This window comes from Mus musculus, chromosome 13, assembly GCF_000001635.26.
Source record: "Mus musculus strain C57BL/6J chromosome 13, GRCm38.p6 C57BL/6J".
NCBI classification, from domain to species: domain Eukaryota; kingdom Metazoa; phylum Chordata; class Mammalia; order Rodentia; family Muridae; genus Mus; species Mus musculus.
The window spans coordinates 64,269,367-64,283,897 of record NC_000079.6 but is presented as its reverse complement, the minus strand read 5'-3'; the positions used below and the strand labels follow the sequence as shown (position 1 = coordinate 64,283,897).

General features: G+C 44.8%; 1 protein-coding gene across 3 annotated transcripts in view; it reads left to right on the top strand.

The window, feature by feature from the left end:
- The first annotated feature begins 8,909 nt into the window (after positions 1–8,909).
- Cdc14b (CDC14 cell division cycle 14B) overlaps positions 8,910–14,531 on the top strand; it is an 82,444-nt gene continuing 76,822 nt past the window's right edge. Inside the window, exon 1 of one of the 3 annotated variants that reach the window (NM_172587.3) lies at positions 8,910–9,307. In NM_172587.3, the coding sequence (NP_766175.3) occupies positions 9,148–9,307 (160 nt within the window). In that variant the 5' untranslated portion in view covers positions 8,910–9,147. The remainder of the gene's footprint in view (positions 9,308–14,531) is intronic. The other 2 variants (XM_006517229.2, XM_006517219.1) reach the window with 2 other exon arrangements.

The window sequence follows — 14,531 nt, the reverse complement described above, 5'->3', positions numbered from 1 at the left end:
AGATTAAATCCCCATGAACTGAGTTCAATTCCTGGGACCCATGTGATGGGATGTGAGAATGAATAATGCAAGTTGTTCTCTGACAGCCCCTCAATGCACACACACACACACACACACACACAGAGGAGAAAGAGAGAGAGAGAGAGAGAGAGAGAGAGAGACTGAAATAATGCACATAACTACACGTTGATATGTACTCACACATAAAAACAAACAAATGTAATTTTAAAATATTGGGTTAGGGAACGGAGCTCAATTGGTAGAGTAGTTAACATCCGCCAATCTCAGATGGATGGTGGTACATCTCTGTAGTTCAAACCCTTGGGAGATGGAGGCAGGAGGATCAAAAGCTCAAAGTCTGAGACCACACTGGGCTACATGAGCCCCTGACTCAGGAAGAAAGTAGGAAACAGGACAATAGAAGCACCAGTTCTCCTTTACATGGTGTCGACGGTGTCACTGGAGCTGGAAAAAGATGGGGACTATAGCCAGTTGAAGCACTCCAAAAGATTTGCTCTGAAGTACTTCAAAGCAACTCCCCAAAGCCACAGTGTGATTAGCCTTGTTCATCACAATGAGGTATTTGATGAAAGCATTTATGGAAGTCAAATGTGTTTCTAGAAAAGAACTTCAAATACTACGCCACTCTTCGTACAGTGACGTAAGAATATAAGTAGGTAGTCGGAGTGCTTTAAAAGATGCTTTAGCAATCATTACAACTTGCTGTTATTTAGTTTTACTCAACTAGCAGTCTGGAATCCATGAGTCACTGACATTTCCAGATCTCAACCCGTCAGGACTTAAAATGCCATACAGGAACACGTTTACTGACTTAATGTCAATAGGGATTAGCTTTTTATTTCCAAGCACTGTGTGGGAACAGGGGCCTGCATTCTCTTCTATCTAGAAGACAAGACAGGGGGATGTCAGCTCAAGAGCAGACTGTGCCGCTTAATGAGACCCTGTCTTAAAGTTGACAACGAGGGTTGGTACTGTACCTCAGTGACTGAGTTCTTGCCTAGCTTGCTTGTGCCTATCGATTTGTTCCCCCAGCACTTCAAATGCATCTACCCACACAAACGATCCATATTTGTTAGGATTTTAGGAAATTAAAATTGAGCTCCAGAGATATATCACCACATTTAAACATAAGCATCTGACACCTTTGCAGGAGAGGGAAAAAATTTATCACTTCCCTACACTGAGAACTGAGTTTGTGGATGGAGAACCCCAGGCTTTTAAATCAAATCACACAAAATCCATTAAAATCCCAGCACTTGGGACAGAGGCAAACAGAGCTCTAGGGAGTACCAGACCATCCAGGGTTGCAGTGATACTGTCTCAAACTAAACAACATACCCCAAAGATGGGGATATAAGTTAGTCGTAGAACATTTAGAACATGGGATCAGCTCATGTACACACACACACACACACACACACACACACACACACACACACACACACGTTTGGCTGAGTGCATTGGTACATGCCCTTAGTTCCAGCACTCAGAAGGCTGAGTCAGGTGGATCTCTGTGATAAAGAAACAATAAGAGGTATCTGTAGAAGGCAATGTGTCTCCTAGAAGGGAATGTAAGGGTGGAGGCAGATGGATCCCTGAAGCTCATTAGCTAGCCAGCCACTGAAACAGATGAACTTCTGATTCGATTCAATAAGAGACTCTGCCTCAAGAAATAAAAGTGGAAGGGCTGGAGATGGCTCAAAACACCAGCTGCTCTTCCAAAAGAACAGGGTTGTATTCTATATGGTAGCTCACAACTATCTGTAAATCCAGTTCCAGAGGATTCAATATCCTCTCCTGATGTCCACAGGCACCAGGCATCCAAGAGGGTCCCAGTCATATATGCAGGCAAAACACACACACACACACACACACACACACACACACACACACACACACACACACACACACATTTAAAAATTAATTAATATAAAAAAAGAAATTAATTGGGGAAAGACATCTGTCAACCTCTGTCCACCACACACTGGCACAGGTGCATGTGTGTAACACACGCACACAAACACAAAGTCAGGCACACACAAGACATGAGTCACTTTCATTAATTTTCAGAAGTAGATTGCCTATGCTAAGGGTTCCTTAACCTTTGGGGTTTTTTCCCCATAACCTCTAACTTTGGATTAAAAGATTCACTGCTCTGCTGGGTGGTGTGGCGCACACCTTTAATCCCAGCACTCGGGAGGCAGAGGCAGGCAGATTTCTGAGTTCGAGGCCAGCCTGGTCTACAAAGTGAGTTCCAGGACAGCCAGGGCTATACAGAGAAACCCTGTCTCAAAGAAAAAGAAAAAAAGAAAAAGAAAGAAAAAGAAAAAGAAAAAGAAAGAAAAGAAAAGAAAAAGAAAGAAAAGAAAAGAAAAGAAAAGAAAAGAAAAGAAAAGAAAAGAAAAGAAAAGAAAAGAAAAGAAAAGAAAAGAAAAGAAAAGATTCATTGCTCATGGGCTGGAGAGATGGCTCAGCAGTTCAGAGCACTGACTGCTCTTCCAGAGGTTCTGAGTTCAATTCTCAGCAACCACATGGTGGCTCACAACCATCTGTAATGGGATCCGATGCTCTCTTCTGGTGTGTCTGAAGACAGCTATATTGTATTCATATACATAAAATAAATCTTTTTTTAAAAAATAGGATTCACTGCTCACATGACTGCATTTAAAAATAGAATACGGGCTGGGGTGGTTCAGCAGTTACGTGTCCAGAGTTCATTTCCTCATTTCCCAGAGCATAGATGGTGGATTACAGCCTCTCAGAGCTCAGGCTCCAAGGGATTCGAGGCCCTCTTCCAGCCTTCGTGAACAAATGGAGACCCAAGGGTGGCTATGATTTCCTCCTCAATAGGAGGCTTTAGCCAGGAAGTGGTTGCACACACCTTTTCTTTTCCTTTTTTTTTCTTTCTTTCTTTCTTTTCTTTTCTTTTCTTTTCTTTTCTTTTCTTTTCTTTTCTTTTTTTTTTTAAGCAGGACCTTTGGAAGTGCAGTTAGTGCTCTTAACTGCTGAGCCATCTCTCCAGCCTGGTGCACGCCTTTAATCCCAGAACTCGGGAGGCAGAGGCAGGTGGATTTCTGAGTTCAAGGCCAGCCTGGTCTACAGAGTGATTTCCAGGACAGCCAGCGCTACACAGGGAAACCCTGTCTTGAACCCCCCCCCCCTCCAAAAAGGGCAGGGGGGGGGTTAATAAAAAAGACACAGAGAAAATCACTGTAATTCAAATTCATAGTTCTCTTCTCAAACTAAAAAGTTTGCATGAATGTTCCTCCTAGCCACAACAGTTGATGAAGAATAAGTTGCTTTAACGTTTCTACAACTTCAGAAGAGACTTGAATCTATGCCTTCAGTTACTTCCTTGTCAATAAGGAGTGAGACAAGAACATCTTTCTTGTTCTGTAATAGTTGGCAAGAAAAATGTGTGAAGTGTGGGTTATAAAGGAGGTGGTTAGCTATCTCTAATTACCTGATTATCTTTGCTGATTAGGACTGTGAAGCTTGTTGTGTCCTGCCCTAGGGGCAGGAGGCCTGGTTTGGCTGCTGCCACAGGCAGCATCAACTTGGATCTCTGCAGCCACTTTTGCAGAGTTCAAGAAAGACTGTAGGAACCCGGTGTGTTTAGAGGACCAGGACTCAGCCAGAATTGCTGATCCAACTCGGTCAGGAGGAGAGCGCCAGAAATAAATTTCAGAAGCCAAAATATTATGCCAGAAGATGCATCTTGACGTGGAGAGCAGCGAGCAAAGCAAGGAGCAGCAATCAGAGGCAGGGAAATGTCTAGAGGACAAGGTCTCCACCGAGGTCTGATATAGGAATCTTGCCCTTGTCTGCATGGAGGGGTTTTTAGCTCATGGTCTGTTGTTGTAACATAGTACCAGAGCTGGGGTACTTTATTTTATTTTATTTATCGAGATAGGGTTTCTCTGTGTAGCTCTGGCTGTCTTGGAACTCACTCTGTAGATCAGGCTGGCCTTGAACTCAGAAATCCGCCTGCCTCTGCCTCCCAAGTGCTGGGATTAAAGGCGTGTACCACCACTGCCGGGCTGAGCTGGGTACTTTAAAACAAACAAACAAACAAAAACCAAAAAAGGTTTGTTTAGCTCACAGTGTTGGAAGTTCACTAGCACTGCGCCAAGCCCAGGGTAGTGGCACATAACTTACCTTAAACCCCAACACTTGAGGCATAGCACCTGTATGGATTGGAGAAGTGGTGAAGGACCTCATGGTAGACAGCTTAACAATGGCTGCAGTGTAAGAGTGGTAAGTGTCACATGCAGAAGAGATGGGGGAAGTACCAACCTCTCCTATAATAACTTAACCCTTTTAGGGGCTAACCTCTTCCAGGAGATCTGCATTAATCCTTATGAGGGTGGTGCCCCCCAGACCTCCTGAATTCCACTAATCTCTTAAAGGTTTCATCATGTCAGTATCCCTGAGGAACACCAAGCTGCCAACATACAAATTTTGGGGTGATATGGTCAAATCATATTTAAACCACAGTGGGTGGTATTTTTAAAAGGCTTATTGGGAGCCCCACATGATATCAAATGCCTTTGATACCAGCACTCAGTAAGGAGAGGCAGATAAAGCTTGAGGTCACCCTGGTCTATATAGTGAATTCCAGGACAGAGCTACATAGAATCTGTCTCAAAACAAAACAAAAAACCAAACCAACCAACAAAAAGAGAGGAGAGAGGGGGGAGAGAGGGAGAGAGAGATTAATTGGTTCTATAACTTATTTTGGGCAGTGGTTACATACCATGTGTGATTTTATAACTCGCTGAACGAATATCTATTGTGTTAGATTTCTATTCCTGTAAGAAAATACCTGAGATAATCAACTTAAAAAGAACAAAGGGTATTTTGGCTTTCAGTGCTTAAGCTTGGTTGGCCCATTGCTTTGGGGCCATTGGTAAGACAATAGATCATGGCAAGAATAAAGTGTAGAATAAAACTGCTTATGTTATAGCCAAGAATAATGAAAGAAGAGTCCCACATCTCACAGTTCCCTATAATCATGCATCCAATTACAGATCCTTTGACACATGGGCCTTCAGAGTACACTCAAAATCCTGTGCAATCTTTGTATTGATCATGTGCTGATTATACTTTTAAAAAATTTTAGAAGCAGGCTGGTTTTTGTAAATTTAAGGGCAGCTTGGTCTACAAAGCAAGTTCTAGGACAGCCAGGGCTATTCTACAGAAAAAAAACCTGTCTCAAAAAGAAAAATGAAAAACAAAAACAAAAACCAGTTACTTTGAGCCAGCATGGTGTTTTCTTCCCAGCACTTGGAAGGCAGAGATAAGCAGATCTCTGTGAGTTTGAGGTCATCCTGGTCTACACAGCAAGTTCCAGGATCCAGGACAATTAGAACTATGTAGTGAGACCCTGTCTCAAAAAAAAAAAAATAATTCTTTTGGATTTTGAGATAATGTCCCTCTCTATATCCAGTTAACCTGGAATTCACAAAGTGGCCCAGGGTGGCCTCAGATTCACAGTGTTTCTCCTACCTCATCTAAGGACTGGGATTAAAAGTGTGTGTCCTTATGACCAGCAGGAACAAGTTTATTTATTAAAAATTTTTAAATGTTTTTATATGCCCTGTTTTTCCTGCACGCATGCATGTCTGTGTGATATTTCAGATCCTCTGGAACAGGTACAGGTAGTAGTGAGCTGCCATATAAAAATTTTAACCTGGGACATCTGGAAGATCAGTCAGTATGCATAACACAGGGCCATCTCTCTAGCCCCCAGGGGGCCAGTTTGTTTTTAACAGATACAGAATACCACCAGCCCCTGACAATATTTCTATATAAAAGAAATACATTCTCCAATTTGGAACCTTTACAGCAAGTAGCGTGTTGGAATTGTATATGTGTGTGTGTGTTCATGTAGGGACACCTGTTAGGCGTCTCCCACTGATTAAGCTAGACTGTTGCCACTCCACACTAGAAACCCTCCTGTTTTTGTGTCCCCAGTGCTGGGATTATGCATACTTACTCAGTTTTTTACATGGGCACTAGGACTCTAGATCAGGTCCTCATTGTTACAGGGTCGACACACTACCCACTGAGCCACCTGGAAGCCAGCCAAGCCAGAACTCTTCTGTTTTAAAAAAAGATTAATTTTATTTCTGTGCACTGGTGGGTAGTTGCGTGTGAATGCAGGTGTAGCCAGATCCCCAAGCTGGAGTTACAGGCAGTTGTGACCAGCCTGACCTGGGTACTAGAAACCAAACCGAGGTATTCCACGGTAGCAGCATTCACCGGTAATTGCTCAGCCATCTCTCCAGCCCCAGCCTGAACTTCTTGATTCTCAGCTTCGGAGAGATGTCAGTCATATTCCAGAGTGAGGGGCTTCTCCTTCTCGGGCCCCCATGCTTTCAAAGGCTACAATTCTATGATCAGTGACCAAACAATGAACAATAATGTACTCAATGCACGCAAACTCAGGTTCTTTCCCAAAGAGCCAAATTCTCAGAACTCAGAGGTCAGCTTGCTGAGGAGAGAAATCAGACAATTCAAAGGAAATGTCACACATATACACAATGAAAATCAGCTAATGTATTTTCCGCCACTATCTAAACATGACAGGAAAACAAAACATAAAGAGAGTTTGAGGTTACATTTACTTATTTCTTTAGTATGTGTGGAGGGGATGTGTGTCAAAGACAGCTTGTAGGAACTGGTTCTCGTCCAGTGAGTAGATTCCTGAGGATTAAACTCAGATTGTCATAGCTGCTGGCTAGTGCCTTTCCCCCTGTGCCACCTGACTGGCCTTTTTGGTTTTTGTTGTTTGTTTTGAGGCTGGATCTGGTTGTTGCCTTGGCTAGCTTCCAACTCCTTCGGTAGCAGAGGGTGACCATGAAGTCCTGTTCCCCTAGCCTCCACTTTCAAGTACAGATATTACAGGCAGTGTGGCCACACCCAAGTGAATATGTTTAGCACATGGACTTCTAGTTCCCAAGACATGTCTGAATACTTAGGAGTAATAAAAAGCCTTGCTTTAAAAATATTACTTCAGCAGGATCATAACTATGCATCTGCAAAATAGGAAAATGCGTACACGGCATAACTATGTACACCTAAGATTTTTCCCTTTATTTAAACCATGTGCATTTTGTTAGACTTTCTAGTGGCCAGAATCTAGCCAAAGCATTCTATTTGAAGGTGAGAGAAAAATCAACTGACGTATGGAAAGTACTTGGCTGTTAGACATTCAACTAAGCCAGTCTCAAAAAGTAACGAATGTGGGCCAGGAATGTGGCTTGCTGGGGTAGATCATTTGGTCCAGCACAAGCAAGGGTTGAGTCCCAAAAGCTCAAAAAAAAAAAAAAAAAAAGGAACATACTAGACACACACACACAAGAGAGAGAGGGGGGGGAGAGAGAGAGAGAGAGAGAGAGAGAGAGGGAGAGAGAGAGAGAGAGAGAGAGAGAGAGAGAGAGAGAGAGAGAGAGAGAGAGAGAGAGAGAGAGGGAGGGAGAATCCAGTAAGGTGCCTGCAGTGGCTCACACCAGGAATCCCAGCACTGGAGAGGCAGATGCCATTTTCAGCCCAGTCTGGGCTGTGTAGTGGAACACTTTCTTCCATGTAATCCTATGGATTATAGTGGTGGTTAAAAAAAAAAAAAACAAACCAAAAAAAAAAAAACTTTTCATAAAATTTCTGATTGTGACATTTGGTGGCCCTTCTACTGTGAGTCCTTGGAACCGTGTGAAGGACTTTCTCTTCCTGGGCAAAAGTTTTTGCTAACACTACAGACATTTTAAATGTAAGGCCTTCGTTGATGTCCTATGGAAACCCGAAAGGTGAACAAGCAGGTTCTTAAGGGCCCCTGGCTAAGGAAAGCCAGTCCCATATCTTATCTTTTCCGAAGCAGCAGGCTTAAGGTAGGGCTTCAAAACAAAAGAAGCCTTCCCTAGGGGAAGGAACTTCGTGAAATCTGCATTTCTGAGAGGTTCTTTGGGGGAGGGGAGGAGGGACTGAAATTTATCCCTCTGACTCTTGACTTCCCTTTCAGACTAAATCGCTGTTGACTACAGTCCTGCCGATGGGGACTTTGGGACTACCGACTGCTTCCAGTCTCCTCGCCCAAGTAGATGCTACCGTGAAGCTGGGCTCTTCAAAATGGCAGCTATGGTCAAGTTCCAGAAAGATCTGATATCTTTTTAACCCAGTAGCAAAATATGGGGCGGTACCACTGCAGACCCAAAGGAGAAAAGGCCGTTTGCTCAGCTGGCCACATGCTCCAACACTTCGTGCTAAGTCGGACCGTGGCCACCTCGGCTACCCACAGCGAGAGCTAGCGCGCTCCTGGGTTCCGAGGTGAGGTGTCGGAAGGTTCAAACCACCGCGGTAAATCGCATCTCCAGGTGGTTTCACCGACGCTAAGAAGCCCTTATCGATCCGATCCGATCGGATAGGTGGGAAAACGGCGCTGGTCTGAACTTCTAAGTTCTGAGGTCCACTCTGCCTTGCGTCCACAGAGCTGAGGACCGTTTCAGCAGCCTACACACTCTCCTAGCAGGCGGCCATGACAAGGCTCCCTTGGCGCGAATTACAGGGGAGACCCAAGAAACACTTAAAAAAGAAAAAAATTCCATCTCAAAGATCCGAAGTGGAGTTATTAGGGTAGGGTTGTGCAGGAACTCGGAGACTCACTCGAGGAACTGGGGACTGAGGCGTCAACACCTGGACACAAGAGACAAAAGTTAGAGGGGTCCCACCAAGGGGGTCGCCAGCACGCTTTCTGCCCGATTGGCGGAAGCGCTCAGACTTTTCTTTATGGCGTCACCGAGTACCTGCCTGTAGGAAGGCTCCAGTTGCGTGACGTCACGCCGCACTGACCAATGAGCGGCCCGAGCCGGTAGGCCCCGAGGAGGGTTGTGGGCCCTTCTTTTTGTGAATGAAGCTCCACGGAACATCCCTCCTGGGGGTCCCCGGGAGCCGCGGCCCGCTGAGCTCGGACGCCACGGCAGCAGCGTCCCAGGGAGCGCGCGCTTTGCTCCAGCCACCGGCCAGCGCTGTGGGGCCCCCGGGTCGCGGGCGGCGGGAGACGCAGCGCGAGGACCCGGGCCGGGTTGCCGGGCCATGGTCGCGGTCCCCTGACGGGCCGCGACCGCCTCCATGAAGCGTAAGAGCGAGCGGCGCTCGGCTTGGGCCACCGCGCCCCCCTGCTCACGCCGCAGCTCGTCCTCCTCTCCCGGCGTGAAGAAGAGCCGCAGCTCCACGCCGCAGGAGCTGCACCGCCTGGAGCAGCAGGACGACCTGTACCTGGACATCACGGGTGAGCCCCGCCACACCCCCACGAGGCTCGCGCCTCCTCGAGCCTCTAGTCGCCCGTGCGCCCGCGGTAGCAACTTTACCGGAGATGGGCCGAGGGGTCACTCCTGCAAGTGAGTCCGGCCTCGGGAGCGGGGCGGCTCTGCCCTCGAACCCACCTCATCGCGGGATGAGCCGGCGCGGTTGTTCCCACGCGAGTCCGAGCCTCTGCTGAGTCCCGCTGGTCTTTGCTGTCCCGAGGGCCCAAAGCCTCGCTGAGCCTTAGCAACGCGTGGGATCCGGCCCGAGCCCCCGGCCGTCCGACACCCCCCCCCCGCCCCCCACGCTGTCGCGCCCTCTCAGGCCTCCTGAGGGATCTTTGCCCTCCCTCTCGTGCCTCCAGAAAGGTGTCACGTTGATGGCGTTTGAACCACCAAGCGTGCTAAGAGCTCAGAGGTGTCACTTTTGAGAAATCCCCGCCAGCCGGAGCGGGTAGAATAGCCGCTTTCGAGGGTGATTTTTTTTCTTGGTGTCTCAGTTCTTGAAGACGAAAGAAATCCGTTTTGGCAGCCGCTCGGTTTGCTGGGGTTGATAGAGAAGCCAGAGCTTTGCCTTCGTTGTACTGATGTACGTGGAAAAGCGTTGTCAGCTGCATAGCTGCCTGCGCGGTTGAAGGAAGGTGCCGCGTTTTCTGGGGCGGATGGTGTCCACCTCTTGGTGGGGTTTTTAGAAAAGGTTTCCAAGACTTGAACTTGGACTTTGCTAGGTGGGCTCTCGATTGGTGACATTTATTTATTTAGGAAGTGTTTAGACAAACAAATTTAGTAGAAAGTATATTCTAGATTAATGGGCAACTAGAAAGTAAGACCGGTTTTTAAAGGAAGCTGAGAGGAGAGGAAAGGGTTTTTTTTTTTAGCGTTTGAAGGAGGAAGACGAAGGACTTGTTTTAACTATAGCCCCTGACTAGTGTCTGCCCAGGTCTACCGGTGTGTGACCCTGAAGGAGGAGACACCCTTGCCCGGGTTCCTTCCAGAGACTTCGTGCTGGTTGAATCTGCACATTATTTCTGCTCTTTTTTTTGTATGGGGCAAACTTATTTTCGTATAGCTCTAAATTGTAAAGATACACAGAGTATACTGAGAAAACTTTGTGGCAAAGACAAAGAAGTGCCCCCTAAATGTAACAGATGTTGCCAAGTTCTCGTGAATCTTTCCAGAAATATCCTCCACTGGCACACATATGTATCTATTCTTTGCAAACCCATGCAGGATGGTATACGATTGATTTTTGCATTGCTCTGCACGGTACTTCATAGCAGAATGCTAGCCTCCAATTGATGTGTTCAAAATCTCATTTGATTTTAAATGCTTTGTAAGCCAAAGGGTGTGTGGCTTTAAAGGGTTAAACTATAAAAAATGTTTATGGATTTAAACGCGTTTATAGTTTTAAATGTTTTATGAACATTTTAGGCAGTTCTCTGTTGAATATTTAGGTGATTTTCAACAAGAAAAATTGTAAGGCTGGGTGTGGTAGCCCATGCCTTTAATTCTAGTACTTTGGAGGATCTTTGTGAATTCAAGGTCAGCCTTGTGTACTTAATGAGTTCTAGGATCTATGTAGAGAGTATCTTGTCTCAAAACAAAAAGAAAAAAATTGTAAGATTTAGGCAGTTCTCAGTCAGAAAAACTGTTAGTGGATCTGAAGCGAACATTCAGGGCCTTTGTGCATGCTAGACCAGCTCTTCAGCTCTGAGCTAGGACCCACCAAAAGAATATTGACCCCAGGCGTTGGGGGAAATCTTTCTCTTTCGTGGGGATAAAGTGTAACTTGGCAAGCCTTCCTGAGGAAGTCATCAAAGAAATAATGTTTAAAAAGGTCAGTAATACTGAAGGCGCTTGTGCATTTTATGCACAAAATCAAAATACTCTCCAGTTACAAGCCTTGATAATGGAGCAATCCAGACTTAGAGCAAGATGCTGCACTAGCTCCAGGGGACAAGGCTTGCAACCCTTCAGTGAGTAAATTCAGTTTCAAGAAAGGAAAGAAAGAAAGAAAGAAAGAAAGAAAGAAAGAAAGAAAGAAAGAAAGAAAGAAAGAAAGAAAGAAAGAAAGAAAGAAAGAAAGAAAGAAAGAAAGAAAGAAAGAAAGAAAGAAAGAAAGAAAGAAAGAAAGAAAGAAAGAAAGAAAGAAAGAAAGAAAGAAAGAAAGAAAGAAAGAAAGAAAGAAAGAAAGAAAGAAAGAAAGAAAGAAAGAAAGAAAAGAAAAGAAAGACAACCAAACAAGAAAAACCCAAGACACTAAAACAGTCTGTTTCTGTGTTATTTGCTAAAAAAATTGAAGTAATTGTTTTTTTTTCTAAATGACTTACTTGTATGTGTATGTATGTGTGCCTGAGTGCATATATGTTTACCACATGGATGCAGAGCCTCCGGGAGCTAGACTTGGATCCTCTGCAAGAGTAGACATCTCTCAGCACCATGCACCTCTACACCTCTAAAAACACTGGGTCTCATTTTGTAGTCTAGCCCAGCTTGGAACTCACTAAACCACACCAGCCTTAAACTTGAGATCCTGCTGTTTCAGCCTCCTCAGTGCAGGGGTTACAGGCATCAGCTAGCTACCAGGTAAAGTCGCCGCGCTCAGATTACTTTTATTTCTTATTTTGTGTGAGGTAGTAATGGAGGCAGGGAGGTATAAGGAAGGCTCTGCGCTTAGCAAAAGGCAGCTTGGTCCCTTCATTTACAACTTTTTTCCCATCACTCGTTGTTTTATTGTTATTTGCTTTTTGAGACAGGGTCTTACTATGTATATGTAGCAGGCTGATCTGGGACTCTGGGTAGACAAGGGTGGCCTTGAACTCACAGAGATCTACTACCTTGAACTCACAGAGAGAGACAGGGATATTTAACTCTTACCATGACTGTATGCGCAAATCAGAGGACAGCCCTTGGAAACTAGTTCACTTCTTCATGTTAGTTTTCAGAATTGCACGAAGGTCATCAGGCCTGGCTGTAGGCTCTCTTAGCAGCTGAGCCACCCGGATGTTCTCCGTTTCATTGCCCAGTGCTGTCCTGTTGCATGGCTGAGTCCTGATCTCCTTAGCAGTAGTAAGTTGGGATTTGGGAATATGTTAGGTTCTATGGCAAATGGCTGCAGAAGCAACGGTGCGTGGAGTCTTCGTACTTCTTCATACATGTGTGACTCTGTAAGTGAATTTTAGAAGTGAAAATGTTGGGCCAGCATTACACAGTGGACTTTTGGACTTGTGTGCATATTGCCACTGTGCACATTCATTCATGTGCAGGCCTTTGCAGGGACAGGCTTTCATCTCCTTTGGATGCGTAGCTTGTTGCCATGTGTGATAACTCCATATTCTCACATCTCGCTCGGGTGCTTTCACTGTCAGCTTTCCTATCTTTGAGGTGCCAGTCATTTCTACGTCATCTTTACTAACACTTGTTCCTGAGCAGGAAGACTTTTGTAGTAAGACATGGTTTGGAAATATTAAGGCATGCTGTCTATTTTGCCTGCTCTTCCCCTAAGGCTTTCCTAAAACTTACTGTGTAGCTTTGAATGGCTAAGCCCTTTGCTTCCACCTGAGTGCTGCGGTTATGAACACGAATCATTGTGCCTGGTGTCATGTGATGCTGGGGACTAAACCAAGCTTTGCATGCATCCCAGGCAAGCCCTAGTCCCCACACTCTTTTACCCCAAAGACCCTTTTTTAAAAAAATATTTTTCAACAGGATTTCTCTGTGTAGCCCTGGGTATCCTGGAACTAGACCAGGCTGGCCTCCAGCTCACAGAGATGCGTCTGTCTCTGCCTCCTGAGTGCTGGGATTAAAGGCTTGTGCCACCAACAAACACCCAACAACCCTTGATTTGTTTGGTTTTTGTTTGTTTGCTTTTTGTTTTTTGTTTGTGTTTTTGTTTTTTGAGATAGGGTTTCTCTGTGTAGCCCTGGCTGTCCTGGAACTCAGAAATCCGCCCGGGATTAAAGGCGTGCACCACCACAGCCTGGCAACCCTTGATATTTTTATAGCAGCCTGTTAAAAATGTAAATGAATTTCTGCCAACACCAGGGTCTTTTGACTGTGCGCTGCTTGCTCATTGTAGATGTTTGCGTGATCACTCTTGTTCTTGACTAACTATGACTAGCCTCATTTCTGTGGGGTTTACTCCTATCAGAAGCAGACCTACTCAATAGGGGTAGAATTCCCACCCCAATCCACTCAGCGTGCTTTGTTGTTACTGTTTTTGTTTTGTTTTAAAATTGAACTGTATTTCTGATGTACCATGAAAACCAAATCTAAAGACGGTGAACTGTGCACCAAATGCCCTGAGATACTAAAAATGCCAGAGGAAGCTTCAATTAGTTAAGGAACCAGGGAGAAAAGAGGTCTTGAGTTTTTAGTGTGTTGAAAACTGTAAGACTCGGAATTGGGGGAAATCAGTGAGAAAAATCAAAGGACAAAGGAATTTTATCTTTCTATGAACCTCTTTGGTGCCAGAGTTCCAAAGCTTTTTTCAATTATCAAATAATTAAAATAGAGCCTTCCTTAAATGAGCATGCAAAGGTTCCTTATTTTGTTTTCTTGGGTTTTTTTTTTTTTTTTTTTTTTTGGTCTTTTCTTTTCTCTGCTTCGATTCTCTTCTCTTCTTGTCTTCTCTTCTCTCTCTCTCTCTCTCTCTCTCTCTCTCTCTCTCTCTCTCTCTCTCTCTCTTTCTTTCTTTCTTTCTTTCTTTCTTTCTTTCCGAGACAGGGTTTCTCTGTGTAGCCCTGGCTGTCCTGGAACTCACTCTGTAGACCAGGCTGGCCTCGAAGTCATAAATCCGCCTGCCTCTGCCTCCCAAGTGCTGAGATTAAAGGCATGTGCCACCACCGCCTGGCTGGCTAACTGAGGACATTTTTAAGCAATTGAACACAGCTACAAATCTGATCATCTCATAGTTGATACAGAACGTTGATTTATTTCACTGTTTTATCTTTTAAGTTTCTAATTATTGAAGAAAAATAGTAAATAGTTACTATTGGCTGACTAAAGACTTTGTTTTTATTTTATTTATGCTTGTTTTTAGAGGCAGAGTCTTTACTCATGTAGGTCAGTATATCTTGAAATTGATAGGTAGCCACGTATGACTTTGAACTTGTGATCCTCATGCCTTCACCTCCGTAGTGCTGTGATTACAGGCCTGGTTTACACAGTGCTGGGGATTAAGCCAAGAGCCTTCCACTAGGCAAGGGCTTT